Source organism: Scyliorhinus canicula, chromosome 9 (genome assembly GCF_902713615.1).
Source record: "Scyliorhinus canicula chromosome 9, sScyCan1.1, whole genome shotgun sequence".
In the NCBI taxonomy this organism is placed as follows: domain Eukaryota; kingdom Metazoa; phylum Chordata; class Chondrichthyes; order Carcharhiniformes; family Scyliorhinidae; genus Scyliorhinus; species Scyliorhinus canicula.
Genome location: NC_052154.1, coordinates 106,979,205 through 106,994,190, shown reverse-complemented (window position 1 = coordinate 106,994,190; position 14,986 = coordinate 106,979,205). Strand labels below are relative to the sequence as shown.

The following is a 14,986-nucleotide window of genomic DNA, read 5'->3' as shown; positions in this document are numbered from 1 at the left end:
TTCCTCCTAAACTCGTCCCTAAATCTACTTCCCTTATTTTGAGGCTATGCCTTTTCGTCACTGACTTTTCGTCAGTATCACGCAGGAAAAAGATAATGTTGTGGAGGAGAATGCTGAGACCCAGGCTATTGAATAAATGGGCATTGAGGTGCGTAGGAAGAAGTGTTGGCAATTCTGGACAGGGAAAATAGATAAGGCCCCGGGGCCTGATGGGATTTATCCTAGGATTCTCTGGGAAGCCAGGGAAGAGATTGCTGAGCCTTGGCTTTGATTTTTATGCCATCAGTGTGGCTACAGAAATAGTGCCAGAGGACGAGAGGATAGCAAATGTGGTCCCTTTGTTCAAGAAGGGGAGTAGAGATAACCCCGGTAACTATAGGCCCGTGAGCCTCACATCTGTTGTGGGTAAAGTCTTGGAGAGGATTATAAGAGATATGATTTATAATCATCTAGATAGGAATAAGATGATTAGGGATAGTCAGCATGGTTTTGTGAAGGGTAGGTCATGCCTCACAAACCTTATCGAGTTCTTGAGAAAGTGACTGAACAGGTAGACGAGGGTAGAGCAGTTGATGTGGTGTATATGGATTTCAGTAAAGCGTTTGATAAGGTTCCCCACGGTCGGCTATTGCAGAAAATACGGAGGCTGGGGATTGAGGGTGATTTAGGAGATGTGGGAGCAGAAAATTGGCTAGTTGAAAGAAGACAGAGGGTGGTGGTTGATGGCAAATTTTCAGAATGGAGTTCAGTTACGAGTGGCGTACCACAAGGATCTGTTCTGGGGCCGTTGCTGTTTGTCATTTTTATAAATGACCGAGAGGAGGGCACAGAAGGTTGGGTGAGTAAATTTGCAGACGACACTAAATTCGGTTGGAGTTGTAGACAGTGTGGAAGGATGTGCAGGTTACAGAGGGACATAGATAAGCTGCAGAGCTGGGCTGAGAGGTGGCAAATGGAGTTAATGTAGAGAAGTGTGAGGTGATTCACTTTGGAAAGAATAACAGGAATGCGGACTATTTGGCTAATGGTAAAATTCTTGGTAGTGTGGATGAGCAGAGGGATCTCGGTGTCCATGTACTAGATCCCTGAAAGTTGCCACCCAGGTTGATAGGGTTGTGAAGTAGGCCTGTGGTGTGTTGGCCTTTATTGGTAGAGGGATTGAGTTTCCGGAGCCATGAGGTCATGTTGGAGCTGTACAAAACTCTGTACGGCCGCATTTGGAGTATTGCGTACAGTTCTGGTCACCTCATTATAGGAAGGACGTGGAAGCTTGGAACAGGTGCAGAGGAGATTTACCAGGATGTTGCCTGGTATGGAGGGAAAATCTTATGAGGAAAGGCTGATGGACTGAGGTTGTTTTCGTTAGAGAGAAGAAGGTTAAGAGGTGACTTAATAGAGGCATACGAAAATGATCAGAGGGTTAGATAGGGTGGACAGTGAGAACATTCTCCCACGGATGGAGGTGGCTAGCACGAGGGGACATAGCCTTAAATTGAGGGGTAATAGATATAGGACAGAGGTCAAGGTAGGTTTTTTACGCAAAGAGTGGTGAGGCCGTGAATGCCCTACCTGCAACAGTATGCACTTGCCAACATTGAGGGCATTTAAAATTTTATTGGATAAGCATATGGATGATAATGGCATAGTGTAGGGTTAGATGGCCTTTAGTTTTTGACTTCCCATGTCAGCGCAACATCGTGGGCCGAAGAGCCTGTACTGCGCTGTATCGTTCTTTGTTCTATGTTCTAATTGTATAAGGTGGTTAGTGAGGCCACATCTGGAGTATTGTGTTCAGTTTTGGTCTCCTTACTTGAGAAAGGATATACTGGCACTGGAGGGTGTGCAGAGGAGATTCACTAGGTTAATCCCAGAGCTGAAGGAGTTGGATTATGAGGAGAGGTTGAGTAGACTGGACTGTACTCATTGGAATTTAGAAGGATGAGGGGGGATCTTATAGAAAAATATAAAATTATGAAGGGAATAGATAGGATAGATGCGGGCAGGTTGTTTACACTGGCAGGTGAAAGCAGAACTAGGGGGCATAGCCTCAAAATAAGGGGAAGTAGATTTAGGACTGAGTTTAGGAGGAACTTCTTCACCCAAAGGGTTGTGAATCTATGGAATTCCTTGCCCAGTGAAGCAGTTGAGGCTCCTTCATTAATGTTTTTAAGGTAAGATAGATAGTTTTTTTGAAGAATGAAGGGATTAAGGATTATGGTGTTCAGGGCCGGAAAGTGGAGCTGAGTCCACAAAAGATCAGCCATGATCTCATTGAATAGTGGAGCAGGCTCAGGGGCCAGATGGCCTACTCCTGCTCCTATTTCTTATGTTCTTATCACCCTGGTGACTCTGAGGAGGTCGTGCAGTTTCTTTCTGCAATGGATGGCAGTCCAGAAGACTTCGGCACAACATCGCTGTTTGGCGATTGCTGTTTGCACCGATGCAGGCGAACGGTGGCGCCTGACAACCTTCCTCCCGGGCCAGTACGGCAATGTAGTAATTCGCATTATTATGGCCATGTATGTGGAAGGGGGCAAGTAAAACCTGGTAATTCGAATTCCGCCGCTGTTGCTAGGACTTGTCAAAGACTAGTGAATGCACCCTCGCACTTTTCATCTAATTCTGCCTTTTATGACTTCGCACTAACTATCCGCCACCCGCCCCCAAGCACACACACACTAGATTTAAATCTGGCCGACTATTGCGGTACTATTTAAAGTCTACAAATAAATTCTCAAATTCTTGAAGCCACTCCAATCTTGTTCCACTTGCAGCTACCTGTAAAGTAAAGCACAAAATATCCATTCTCCTTGGGGCAAAATGGTGAATTAGTCTGTATATATTGACAATTAAAATTTCAATTCCCAATCCCTGTAAAAAAGATAAAATACACATTCAGTTGTTAACATGTCGTAGTTTAAAAATGGAGTGGAGTAAATTTTTCAACGGACGCCATTACTTCGCCACCTCCCTTTGTTTCGACCTAACCAGAAACTCAATTGGGGACCACTTTGTTAATATTCTCGATTTTACATCTTTTTTCAATATCAGAATTTTTTTCCTTCTTTTCGCTGTTTCAGTTGTGCAGGAATAATTTTCTTTTAACCTTACAAGAAGTTTTAACACATGATCAATCAACACAGGATTAGCTATAATCATTTTTGATATCCCAAACTTCAATCAATCATATTAAATTAAAATGATCTCATTCTTACATGTGTGAATCTGTATCTGGATTAAAATTCCCACATGTTGATTCACAAATATCCTGCAATCATGCCTCTGGCCAGAAAAAAAAAATGATTCCAGGTTAGCTGTTTGGACTTAAATCACTAAAACTATGTTTGCAAAGATTACAATTTCAGACAGAAACATCAATGCTTGGATTCAGACAAACACTAATATCTTCATACACCAAGCAGTGAAACATATCAAGTACTTTAAAACATCAATAAGAAAAATGAATTATGAAAATATACTTGCAGTTTCTGTCCGTCAACTTCTAAAGTATATGTAATAAAAAAACCTTAAGGTTAATATTCGCCAGAAAGATAAACCTTAACGATAACATGACTCTATGAACATCCACATAAAAAAATGAAACACACAGGTTGTAAATTGAATATCACAGCTATACTGCGGGAGGACACCTCAAAGGCCTCATGCAGTGAGGAAATATGGGTAAAGCTCAGGAATAGAAACGGTGCAGCCACAATGTTGAGGGTTTACTGCAGGCATCCCAAAAGCCAGCAGGGGATAGAGGAGCAGATTTGGAAAAGTGTAATGCATTTGGAAGGTCTAATACAGGTGTAAATATACAGTAATGGCAGAACCCTAGAGTATTGACATGTTACTAGCCTGAGCCTCTCACCATTTCCTACTGCACAGTGGAGAGTCGGTAGGAACTTATCCTTATCCTTGTTTTCTCAATGCTTGCTGCCATTGCGAGATCTGGATTTCTAAGACTAATCTTACAACTATTTCCCTTTGCGAGACCGTGTACCTCCCCAGTCCCTCACATCCCTGGGGCATCCCCATACTCTGTAATGGTCGTCTGGCCCCTGGGTTCAGACACATCTTTTACTCAGTGCCGTTCGAGCATGGAGAGTATCATCAGAGAAATTAAAATATAAAACTCACCACACCACAACATTGCCTTCATGGCTATCCTGGGTGTATCGCATAGACATGCTACTGTGAAAATATCCGAGTCCCCACACTACGGCTCCTGTTCGGGTACACTGAGGGAGAATTCACAATGTTTAATTCATCAAACAAGCACGTCTTTCAGGACTTGTGGGAGGAATTCCACGCAGACACGGGGAGAACGTACCGACTCCGTACAGACAGTGACCCAAGCTAGAATTGAACCCGGGTCCCTGGCACTGTGAAGCAACAGTGCTAACCACGGTGGTACTGTGCCGCCCATGCACATGCTTTGATTATGATTGGTAGTTGTGCTCATATATAGTGTACCAGGTAATCCTAGTTGTTAGTTGTGAATGGACATATATTATTTTGATTGGTGAATGTTAATTACTTGAGATAACAGAAAAGTATAATTGACCTGCATTTTCTATACTCGGGGGAGCTGGCAAGCCATTATGTGGTAGCTTAGCTCCCCTGGTACAGTATGAATAAATAAATTAATGAGCTGGAACTCTAACTTTGAGTGTCATCTAGTTAGTTGGGGAGTGAAGAACACTATAGTTGAATAACTGCTAGTGAAGCTTCTGCAACAAAGCCTATGGGGCGTTGATTCACAGTTTTACCGATCACAAGCTGCTGCTGGCATTAATTGTGTAGTTCAGGGCCAATCAGCAGAGTGTGTCTGTTATGGGCCAGGGTTTAGAAAACTCCAAAGTGTATCATGGAGTTCACCTGACCTTCAACTGTTTATTGATTTTGGTTACAAGGAGCACAAGGGCCCTGCCTTTCAGGTGTTAATCACAGAGGCCTGAAGAACTTTAATCAAAAACAAAGTTTATTCTATGAATTTAGTTAACATTTTTATCAACACACACAGTTAGCATTTTTATCAACTGGAAACATAAATACCCCCACACAGCTACAGTAATCTATGTATCACCCTTAATAAATGTCCCCTTTTACCTGTTCCAATTTGATAACAAGATCCTATAAACAAGAAATCCCATTTCAAATGTGTGGTTCAGCACACAGTATTCAAGACCAGGTATGGATATTCTTGTTTCCTTTCCCAAAACAGCAGGTTTGAATTCCTTCCAGAAAACAGTTTTCACTTTTAAGTTATCAAGTAATCTGGAAACAGCTTTTAAAATGAAGATCAATCTGAATGCCGCAGCCAAATGTGAAAATGAAAGCAAAAAACTCAGAGCCACAAAACAGCCTAAACCAAAACAAAAGTAAAACCAACTCCCAGCGCCACAGCCCAGCTCCACCCACACAATGACATCACTGGAGCCATGTGATAAGTCAAAAATATTTCTTAAAGGGACACTCCCATGACAGTACCAGAAACAGCAAAAGCTCCCTCCTGCAGCACCCCTTCCCTGGGAGTCGGCAGGTCGCCCATGGGTATGCCTCCATGCCTGTTTTGCTAGTCCTTTTCAGCGGTCCATGTTCCACCTACCTATCGATGCACATCAAAGTGGCTGGACATCCAGAGGACGTCATCGCCAACTTCAAGGTCGAGGAGCTCAGTCTCTCCTTTAGTACTCACGCATGGCATTCCATAGGTACTGATCTACAACGGAACACTCTTTTCTGAGGTGGAACCAAGTTGGTTCCGGGTGCTATCAGTCGGCAGATGGACCGGTGTCATATTGGGTTCCTATACTGGACCAGTCAAATAGGCACCTTCATTATCACTGCAGCGGGAGCTCCATGTTGTGCCATGCTCTCTTGGAGGGCTTGGCCCAGACTCTGGACACTCCCAACACTGTTGTCACCACAGAAACCGTCCCAGGGGGTTTCAGCGCTGAGATGCTGGATGCAAAGGATTCAGACACTGAATCGCAGATGTAACCACTGGATATTTTCAGTGACAGGTCTCCTGACAACCGGCCACCATTGGTGGCACCACAATGATGATCATCTAACTGCTATACATCACTGGTCCTGCCCTGATGATTCCAGACAGGCAGCTGCAGGCAGAGAGATGCAGGGCTCCTCCTACACATCTACCTTTGTCAGACATGTTTTTGGACTTAGGGTGGCGGCGTAGGAATGTTGTAACCTACATGAGAGCCATGGGACCGGACTGATTAGGTTCCCGATGGGTCTCGTAGAATATCAGCTTCCCCATTGAGGAGGAGGAGCCCAGTCATCAGTGGGGGAGCAAACCTGAATATAAAAACCTCGGCTTAGTTGTGGGCTGGTCGTGGGTAGACCCTTCTCTGACCATGTACATAGAGTCTTTGTTCTTCTGTAAATAAATCTTTCATTCAGGTTAAGATGGGCAACAGTTATGGGTCAGGGTTTATAGAACACCAAAGTATAACATGGAGTTCACCTGACCTACAATTGTTTATAGATTTTGGTTATGAGGAGCACAAGGGCCTACTTTCCAGATTGTGTTCAACAGAAGGCCTTAAGCACTTTAAATCAAAAACAAAGTTTATGCTACGAATTCAGTTAACATTTTATGAACACGCACAGTAAGCTTTTTACCAGCTACAAACAAAAATACCCCACACAGCTACAATACTCTATATTTAACCCTTAATAACTTTCCTTTACTGTTTCATTCAAGTAACATCATCCATAGACCAGACAAAAACCCTTTTACCCAAGACAGTTGGTTTGAATTTCTTCCAGAGCACAGTTATTACTTTGAAGTTATCAAGTGATCTGGAATCACCTTTTTAACATGCGGAGAGACCAGAGAAGTCTTCTTTTGTCTGAATGCAGCTTCCAACTATCTAAACCAAAAGTAAAACTCAGAGCCAAAACAGCTTCAGCTCAAAACAAAAGTAAAAACTAGAACCACAGTACAGCTCCACCCATACAATGACATCACTGCAGCCATTTGAGAAGACAAACAAGTCTTAAGGTACAGTCCCATGACACTGGATCACAGGGATAGGGTGGCGGCATGGGCCGAAGTAGGGTGCTCTTTCCAAGAGCTGGTGCTGAGTCGATGGACTGAATGGCCTCCTTCTGCATTGTAAATTCTATGTTCTATTCCTTATGCTTCCTGTGTGGCCGCTTCTGTGAACTCAACAGAATCAAATAGTGAGCATCTTAGAAAAATGATGACACTTGCTCAAAAGGTGACAATAAGTGTTTATATTTGTGGTAGTTGTACCGCCAGGTTCACTTTTGAAAGTAATAGATATGCATACTTTGAAGAAATGGGAAATTACTAAAACAGTGGGCCGCGCACCAGCAACAGAGGACCCCAGTTAATGGTTCAATCATTAGAAAGAAAGGGTTTGAAATGTGCCACCATACAAAAGGTAGCAAAACTTATAGTGCTGTTGTTACTGGTGATAATTGAGACAACGAAGGGGGCTCTCCTTTGCCTTCCAGAGGATTTTCAACCAGCACAGGATAGTTTGATCGTTTTAAAACACATTTTGGCCTGCATAATGCAAAGTTCATTTGACAGGCTCCAGCAGTTAACCATGCAGCAATAGCATAAGTCCCAAAGTGCTGCAAGTCTGCATTGAGAAGCGGTAGAGAAGATGAAAGTGGGCTGTTGTGGAAGAAAATACCAAATAGGACATGCATATTCTGCTGGAAAAACCCAACAGATCTGGCAGCATCTGTGGAGAGAAACTGAGTTGATGCTTCCGTGTCAAATGTGACTTATTCATGTTGAAATTGGACATTCCCATGTGCCAACGCTTTTCCTGGTTTCGTGTCAGCTATCACGAGTAATCCGAACCAGCCTCTGTTGTTGTAGGATAGCAAGTGATTATCTGTATTTTAAGTAAATTGTACTGTGCACTTTATTGTCTACAATGTTAAACATAGTCTATCTTTGCCTTGTTTAGGTATGCTTGGGGTTCATGGAGAATAAAGAGCAGAAGATGGACTTCACAATTGCAGTGTTGTTGCCCTTATTCTTTATATGGATCCATTTAGTACAGGTAAGAATAAATATTGTTTATATTTACTTATTTTATTTTCCTCATAACATATTTCTTTTCCTACAGGTGGACATTGCGAATTCAACCAAGTAAGATTTGTTTTTGTTTGACCTTTCAGTTACATTTGACACATATTTCTTTTCCTGCAGGTGGACACTGTGAATTCAACCATGCAAGGTTTGTTTTTTGATTAACCTTTCAGTTATATTTATTGTGAAAGTCAATGAACAAAACTAGCAGAATGGATGAATGAATTGAAAAGTAAAGATTATTCTGGATACAACATTATAGGAATAATATTGAAGCAAATATTTAGTTTAATGGTACAAGGAATAAAGGACAAGAGTTATATGGAAAATCTCTTCTCGAGAGACGGTTAAGAGGAGATTTGATAAAAGTGCTGAAAATCAAGAATGGTTTTGATGGAATAAATAAGGAAGTGGTGGATGCATTAGTAATAAGAGAGCACAGATTTGAGGTTTGCAATAAAGAAGAATCAGCAATGTCACAGGAAACATTTTTTAAAAAGCGAGTTATTATTGCAATGCCCTGTCTGAAAGGATGGTGGAAGCAGAATTAAATAATAGCATTCAAAAGAGAATTAAATTAATGATTCAAAAGGGAAATAAAATTGCAGGGCTCTGCGGAAAGAGTGGAGAATTGGCATTAAATGGTTGCCTATGATGTATGGTGGGCGGGATTCTCCGCTTACCAATGCCGAAATTGCGAAATGCGATTGAGTGGAGAATAGCATCCGAATCCAAAATCGGGGTAGGCGTTGGGTTGATACCAAATCTGGATGCACCAGCACACCGAAAATGGCGTAAATGTGTCGCTCGCTGCACGGGGTGAAACTACAGTAAGCATATTATTAGCAGGCCTGAAATCCTATTCTCCGGGCCTCCGCGATTCACCGCCTCTGATGGGCCAATTTCCCGATGCTGTTGTTCATTTGTGTTTTTAAAAACATTAACCTGGCGTCCTTGCTGCTGAGCAAGAGAGAGGAGATAGGAAATGACGTGGAATGTCTGCGGGCTGCTGGCCCGGACACTGGCCGTGCCTGCTGCAGCGGGGAGGGGTGGGAGCTGCCAGGGCTGGGGGGAGGAGAGGGGGAAGTGGGGGCGCGGGCCGAGCAGCCGGGGTGCTCCCCACGGGACTAGGGCGGACCCCGAGCACAGACCGCTGTTACGGTGGCCATTTTGCTGCGTACCCACTGACCACCCACCCCGGCCCCTGGCTCTACACAGCAACAACGGCCGTATGGGTGCGCCCACCCCCGTCACAGTGAGCCCCCCCCCCCCCCCCCCCCCCCCCGGCCAAAACACCCCGCCCAACCGGCGGCCACTCACCGAGGAGCCACCCAGGGCCATACCCAAGACAGCCCCCAGTGAGGGCAGTGCCAGCCAGCAGTACCGCTGGCAGCAGGGACGGGCACCAGGACAGGGAGCTGGATATCGACGGGGCAGGGATGCGGGGGAGGGACATGCATGGGCAGGGCCCATAGTGCCAACCTGGGTCACGTTTTAGCCCTTGGAAACTAGTTGGGCACGGGCGTATGTTCCATGCTAACATATTGGCCTTCCACCCCTTGCAGATAGTGGCATTTGGACATGAACCTGCAATGATGGTTGCTGTGGTGATGGCCGCAGCCCTTTGAGATGCCCTGTGGCTGTTCAGAGAGAAGGGGGAAGCTACAGCAGCGAACGGTGAGCAGAGGGGCAAGTGGTGGCCACACAACCTGGGTTGACCGGCCGCCCAACAGGTCGAGGAGGAGGAGGTGCCAAGGAGGCACTGTATTCGACCCCTCGTGCACCGGCGCCACCTGTCATTCAAGGACCTGCTGGACCGGGCATGCCATCGGAGCCTGCGGATGAGCAGAGTGACAGAGCGACACATCTGCCAGATGATGGCACATCTGGCACCTCAGGTGTATGGGGGAGGATACCCGCTCTCGGTGACCATCAAGGTGACTGTCGCCCTGAACTTCTATGCCACGGGGTCCTTCCTGTCACCAAATGGAGACCTGTCTGGGATCTCACAGGCCTCGGTGCACAGGTGCATCTGTGCCGTCATGGAGACCCTATATGCCCAGGCGGATCACTACATCCAGTTCCATGTGGACCAAGCCCACCAGGATGCCCGGGCAGGGAGGTTCGCTGCCATCGCCGGGATACCTTGGGTTCAGGTGGTGATAAACGGGATACATGTCACCCTGCGGGCACCGGCGGATAACAGGCTGCTGTACACTAACCGAAAGGGGTACGACTGATGAACATCCAGCTGGTCTGTGACCATCAGCTGTGCATCATTCACCTCTGCGCCCGATACCTGGGAAGTGTACACGGCTCCTTCATCCTAGCACACTCAGTGATCCCTGACATGTTCGAGGGTCACCCCCCACCGGTTGAGGGATTGGCTTCTTGGCGACAGGGGCTACCTGCTGCGGCCGTGGCTGATGACACTTATCCGGAGGCCACAGACAGACGAGGAGACCCGCTACAATGATGCCCATACAGCAATCCTGAAGATGTGCTTCAGGTGCCTGGACCACTCTGCAGGGGCTCTCCAGTATGATGCTGAAAGGGTCACCCACACCGTAGTGGCCTGCTGCATCCTGCACAACATTGCACAGCAGAGGGGCAATATGCTGGAGAAGAACAATGAATAGGAAGGGCAGGTCTTGTCCGACGAGGAGAATGCGGGGAAGGAGGAACGATGAGCAGGCACGAGAGGCCACACGAATATTGCCAGGGCCAATGCGCCCAGACTCCGTGATGGCCTCAGGGTTCACCTACTAAGAGGGAGGAGGAGTGGGGAGGGTTTCTGGCCACGGACACCACATCCCAGACCCACACCCTCTCACCACTGTGGTGATCACAAGTTAACTAGATGCAATACAACTGGGCAAACACTAGAGGGAGCACGGGAGAGCCATACAAATACACCGGGACAGGAAGTGAGGACACACTTCACAGAAGGCAGAACTCGTAGCAGGGCACAGACACACCAGCTAGTAGCACTTGAGGCAAGCAAACACTCCCTGGCGAACACCATGCATGAACAAGACCATGAAGGTCAACCCGCCGTATCTGAGCAACCACAAGCAGACTATGAAAGTCTACCAAGCTCACATGAACAGGAAGAAGACAATGTACCTCTACCCACTGCATGCGAAAACAGTGACAAGGTGATCACACTCGACGTACAGGATCACAGTGAGACTGACAGTTCTCAGCTTGTCTGTACAGAAGCACAGAGTCGGGCCACCCAACATTCCAGAGAGACAACGCCGAAAGAAAACATGCAGATTTTGACTCCAGAAGAGGAGCACCTGGAGTCCAGTGAGACAACATCAACAGAAATCATGAAGATTTTAACTCCAGAAGAGGAGCACCAAGAGTCCAGAGAGACCACGTCAACTGAAATCATGAAGTTTTTGACTCCAGACGAGGAGCGCCAAGAATCCAGAGAGACCGCGTCAAATGAAATCGAGAAGAAGTTGACTCCAGAAGAGGAGCACCAAGAAAGCAAAGATGAGGAATCAAATCCTCCACAAATGAATGATGTCACCAGCACCGATGCAACATCAGATCAGTCTCACCATTCTCGAGACGAAATGTTCAATGACTCAAATTATCCACACGGGGCACTCATAGAGCATAACAAGAAAAACAAAAGCCAAAAGAAGCACAGCAGAAACGAGAACAACAACAGCAAGAACAAAAGCAACATGAAGCGCGACAAGAACAACAACAATAGCAAGAAGCACAGCAGAAACGAGAACAACTGCAAGAACAAAAGCAACATGAAGCGCGACAAGAACAACAAAAATCGCAAGAAGCACTGCAGAAACAAGAACAACGACAGCACCAACAAAAACTACAACAACAATGACAAAAACTACATGAAGAACAACAAAACCAACAAGAAGCATGACAAAGATAGCGATGACAAAAACAGCACCAAGAACGGCAACGAAAACAACAAAGACAGGAACGACAGAAACAACAGCAATGAAACAACGACTTGCACACAATGGTACTACTCGGCACATGAAGGACAATGCCACAGCACACTGCAAAACGATGACAAGACTACAAACATGTCATGGGATGACAACGAATCGCACAAACTCACATCTGCTCCAGAACAAGCAAGCACACCAGCATCCAAGGCGGATGAGATAATAAATCAATACCACAAGCACAGAAAAAAGTCCATGCCAGTCAACATCAGTGATGTGACCATGCAAACACCTCGGGATGACGCATTGGTTACTTAAAATAACAAGGAACACCAACAACATTCATAACGGAGTTGCAATATCAATATCACCACGTCATCAACAACAAAAAGAAAAAAAACTCTGAACAAATTCATCAAGTTTGGACTCATAAATGTTTTTATTAAGATTGGACACATAAATACATTGGCTTTGTAAAATATGCAATAGCACCATCACTTGTATAGATACGCATATCATAAGTAACTGTTTTGTACAATTTTCTTTAACGATGTACAGAAAATATGTAAAGAGAAAAAGGGGGATGTGGTGATCGTAGATTGACTAGATAGAATACAATTGAGCAAACACTAGAGGGAGAGCTATAAATACACCGGGACAGGATGTACAATTTTCTTTAACGATGTACAGAAAATATGTAAAGAGAAAAAGGGGGATGTGGTGATCACAAGTTAACTAGATGCAATACAACTGGGCAAACACTAGAGGGAGCACGGGAGAGCCATACAAATACACCGGGACAGGAAGTGAGGACACACTTCACAGAAGGCAGAACTCGTAACAGGGCACAGACACACCAGCTAGTAGCACTTGAGGTAGCCGTAGGTAAAGCTCTGAAGAGAGAACGAATTCACAATAAAGCATCTTCTCCACATTTGAGACTACGAGCTTTATTAAGACACGAGGAACAACACATGGTACCAGCAGTGGCTTCAGACGCTTACTACAGGACAACTCAGCTGCAGACACAGAAAGAAAAATGGCATGGAAATCTCCTACTGGACATTTGACTTGGGAAGACATCGCTAATTCGAGGATGTGGCATGGATACCCACCTCAGCTGGACATGACTGGCAATGTAAGAAATGTCTGGAAAAGGTTGGGGGGGGGGTGAGTCTGAGGTGCTGCGCTGTTTTAGCAACTCCCCTGTGTGAGTCAACAGCATGGGTCCAATCACCTCGTCCTCCCTTGGGGTGCCTGATGGACCCCGGGCTACTTCATGGGACGGGGGTGCGAGTGGAGCCATCCCCTGAGACCCTCCCCGCCAGCTGATGCTGCCAGTCCTGGAAGCCCACTCTGGTCTCGACCAGGGCTGTCCGCTCGCGGCCATGGAGCATAGGGAGTGGACCATCTCTGTCTGGGACTCCATCAGATTTTGCTGTGACTGTGCCACATCAGCCAGTGACTGGGCCATCGCCCATTGGGACTGGGCCACCTTCCTCTGGGACTGGGCACCTCACTCAGTGTCTGTGCAACGCCGACTTGCGCCTGGGCAATGCCGCCGTGTTCCCAGCCATGGCCTGCTGTGACTGGGCCATACTGAGGAGCATCGCTGCAATGTTGATGTGGCTCTGGTTCATGGCTGCCTATGAGAGGGCAGCCCTGTCCTGGGCCTGCACAGAATGCCCCAGGCCTTTGACATGCTGACCCATAGCTGACACCCATAGCTGACACCGTCACCCCCAATGCCTCCATCGCGGACGCCACCTGACCGGCAACACCCCCTGCTCCTGCACGCGAATGGACTCCTTCACCTGCGCCTGCAGGTGCTGGGTGCCTGCCGTCATCCCCTCCTGTGGTCCCTGGGTTTCTGGCTGCACCTCCACTGTGGCTGGGACTGGATGTTCCAGAAGCCCGGGACCCGTATGGACAGCAGCTGGTTCCTGGGACCGGACTGCCCTCTGAATGTCAGGCCTCTCGGCTGCTCCTACCTCGACCTGCTATACCGGATGCGATGTGTGGTACGCACCAGATAGTGTCCCAGGAGCCTCGTCACTAATGTGCCCAACCAAGGTGATCTCTGGGAGGCTGGCGGGTGTTGGAGAAAGCAGTGACGGAAAGCTGTGGGGTGTCCTGAGTCTCAGGCAGAGGGCTAGTGTTCGGGCTGCTCTCCCTGTCAGTGCTCGGCCGTTTGGGGAAGCACCGGCTCTGGCATTGGCTGGGGGCGAGCAACTCCAGGTGGACCGGCCCCATCTCTGACAGGTCCTGTAAGGTACAAGACGACATGTATCATTAGACAGCGGGCCCGGGGTGTGTGAGGGGGGGAGGGGTGTGCCATTTTAAATGGCTGCCTGCAAAGATCGAAGGGAAATTGGTCAACACCGAGACACAGAAAGGCTGCAGCTTCGAAATATACAAAGGCTGTAGCCCGGAATTTGCAGAAACTGTCATAGGGAAAAGGCAGTCAAAAGGCCGTCCCTGGACAATGGGTCCAGGTAGAAACTAATTATGTGGCAGACATGTTGCCGTCGGTTTCCTTCTTTGGGAAGGCCTACGTGCCTTCGAAACTAACGGCCATAGCCAACTGGGACCCGCCCCGCCATCAAAGTATCCACCCCTAATTGGTTGAGATCGATCAGAACAAAGAACAAAGAAAAGTACAGCACAGGAACAGGCCCTTCAGCCCTCCAAGCCTGTGCCGATCATCCTGCCTAAAATCTTCTACACTTCCTGGGTCCGTATCCCTCTATTTCCATCCTATTCATGTTTTTGTCAAGATGCCCCTTAAATGTCACTATTGTCCCTGCTTCCACCACCTCCTCCGGCAGCGAGTTCCAGGCACCCAGTACCCTCTGTGTAAAAAAAATTACCTCGTACATCTCCTCTAAACCAAGCCCCTCGCACCTTAAATCTATGCCCCTTAGTAATTGACCCCTCTACCCTGGGA

The 14,986-nt window shown here is 46.8% G+C and overlaps 1 protein-coding gene across 1 annotated transcript in view; it reads left to right on the top strand.

The window, feature by feature from the left end:
* The window catches only part of LOC119971594 (astacin-like metalloendopeptidase), a 639,042-nt gene that overhangs the window by 70,257 nt on the left and 553,799 nt on the right, over positions 1-14,986 (top strand). Inside the window, exons 2-3 of the mRNA XM_038807373.1 lie at positions 7,980-8,075; positions 8,225-8,252. Of these exons, the coding sequence (XP_038663301.1) occupies positions 7,995-8,075; positions 8,225-8,252 (109 nt within the window). The 5' untranslated portion in view covers positions 7,980-7,994. The remainder of the gene's footprint in view (positions 1-7,979; positions 8,076-8,224; positions 8,253-14,986) is intronic.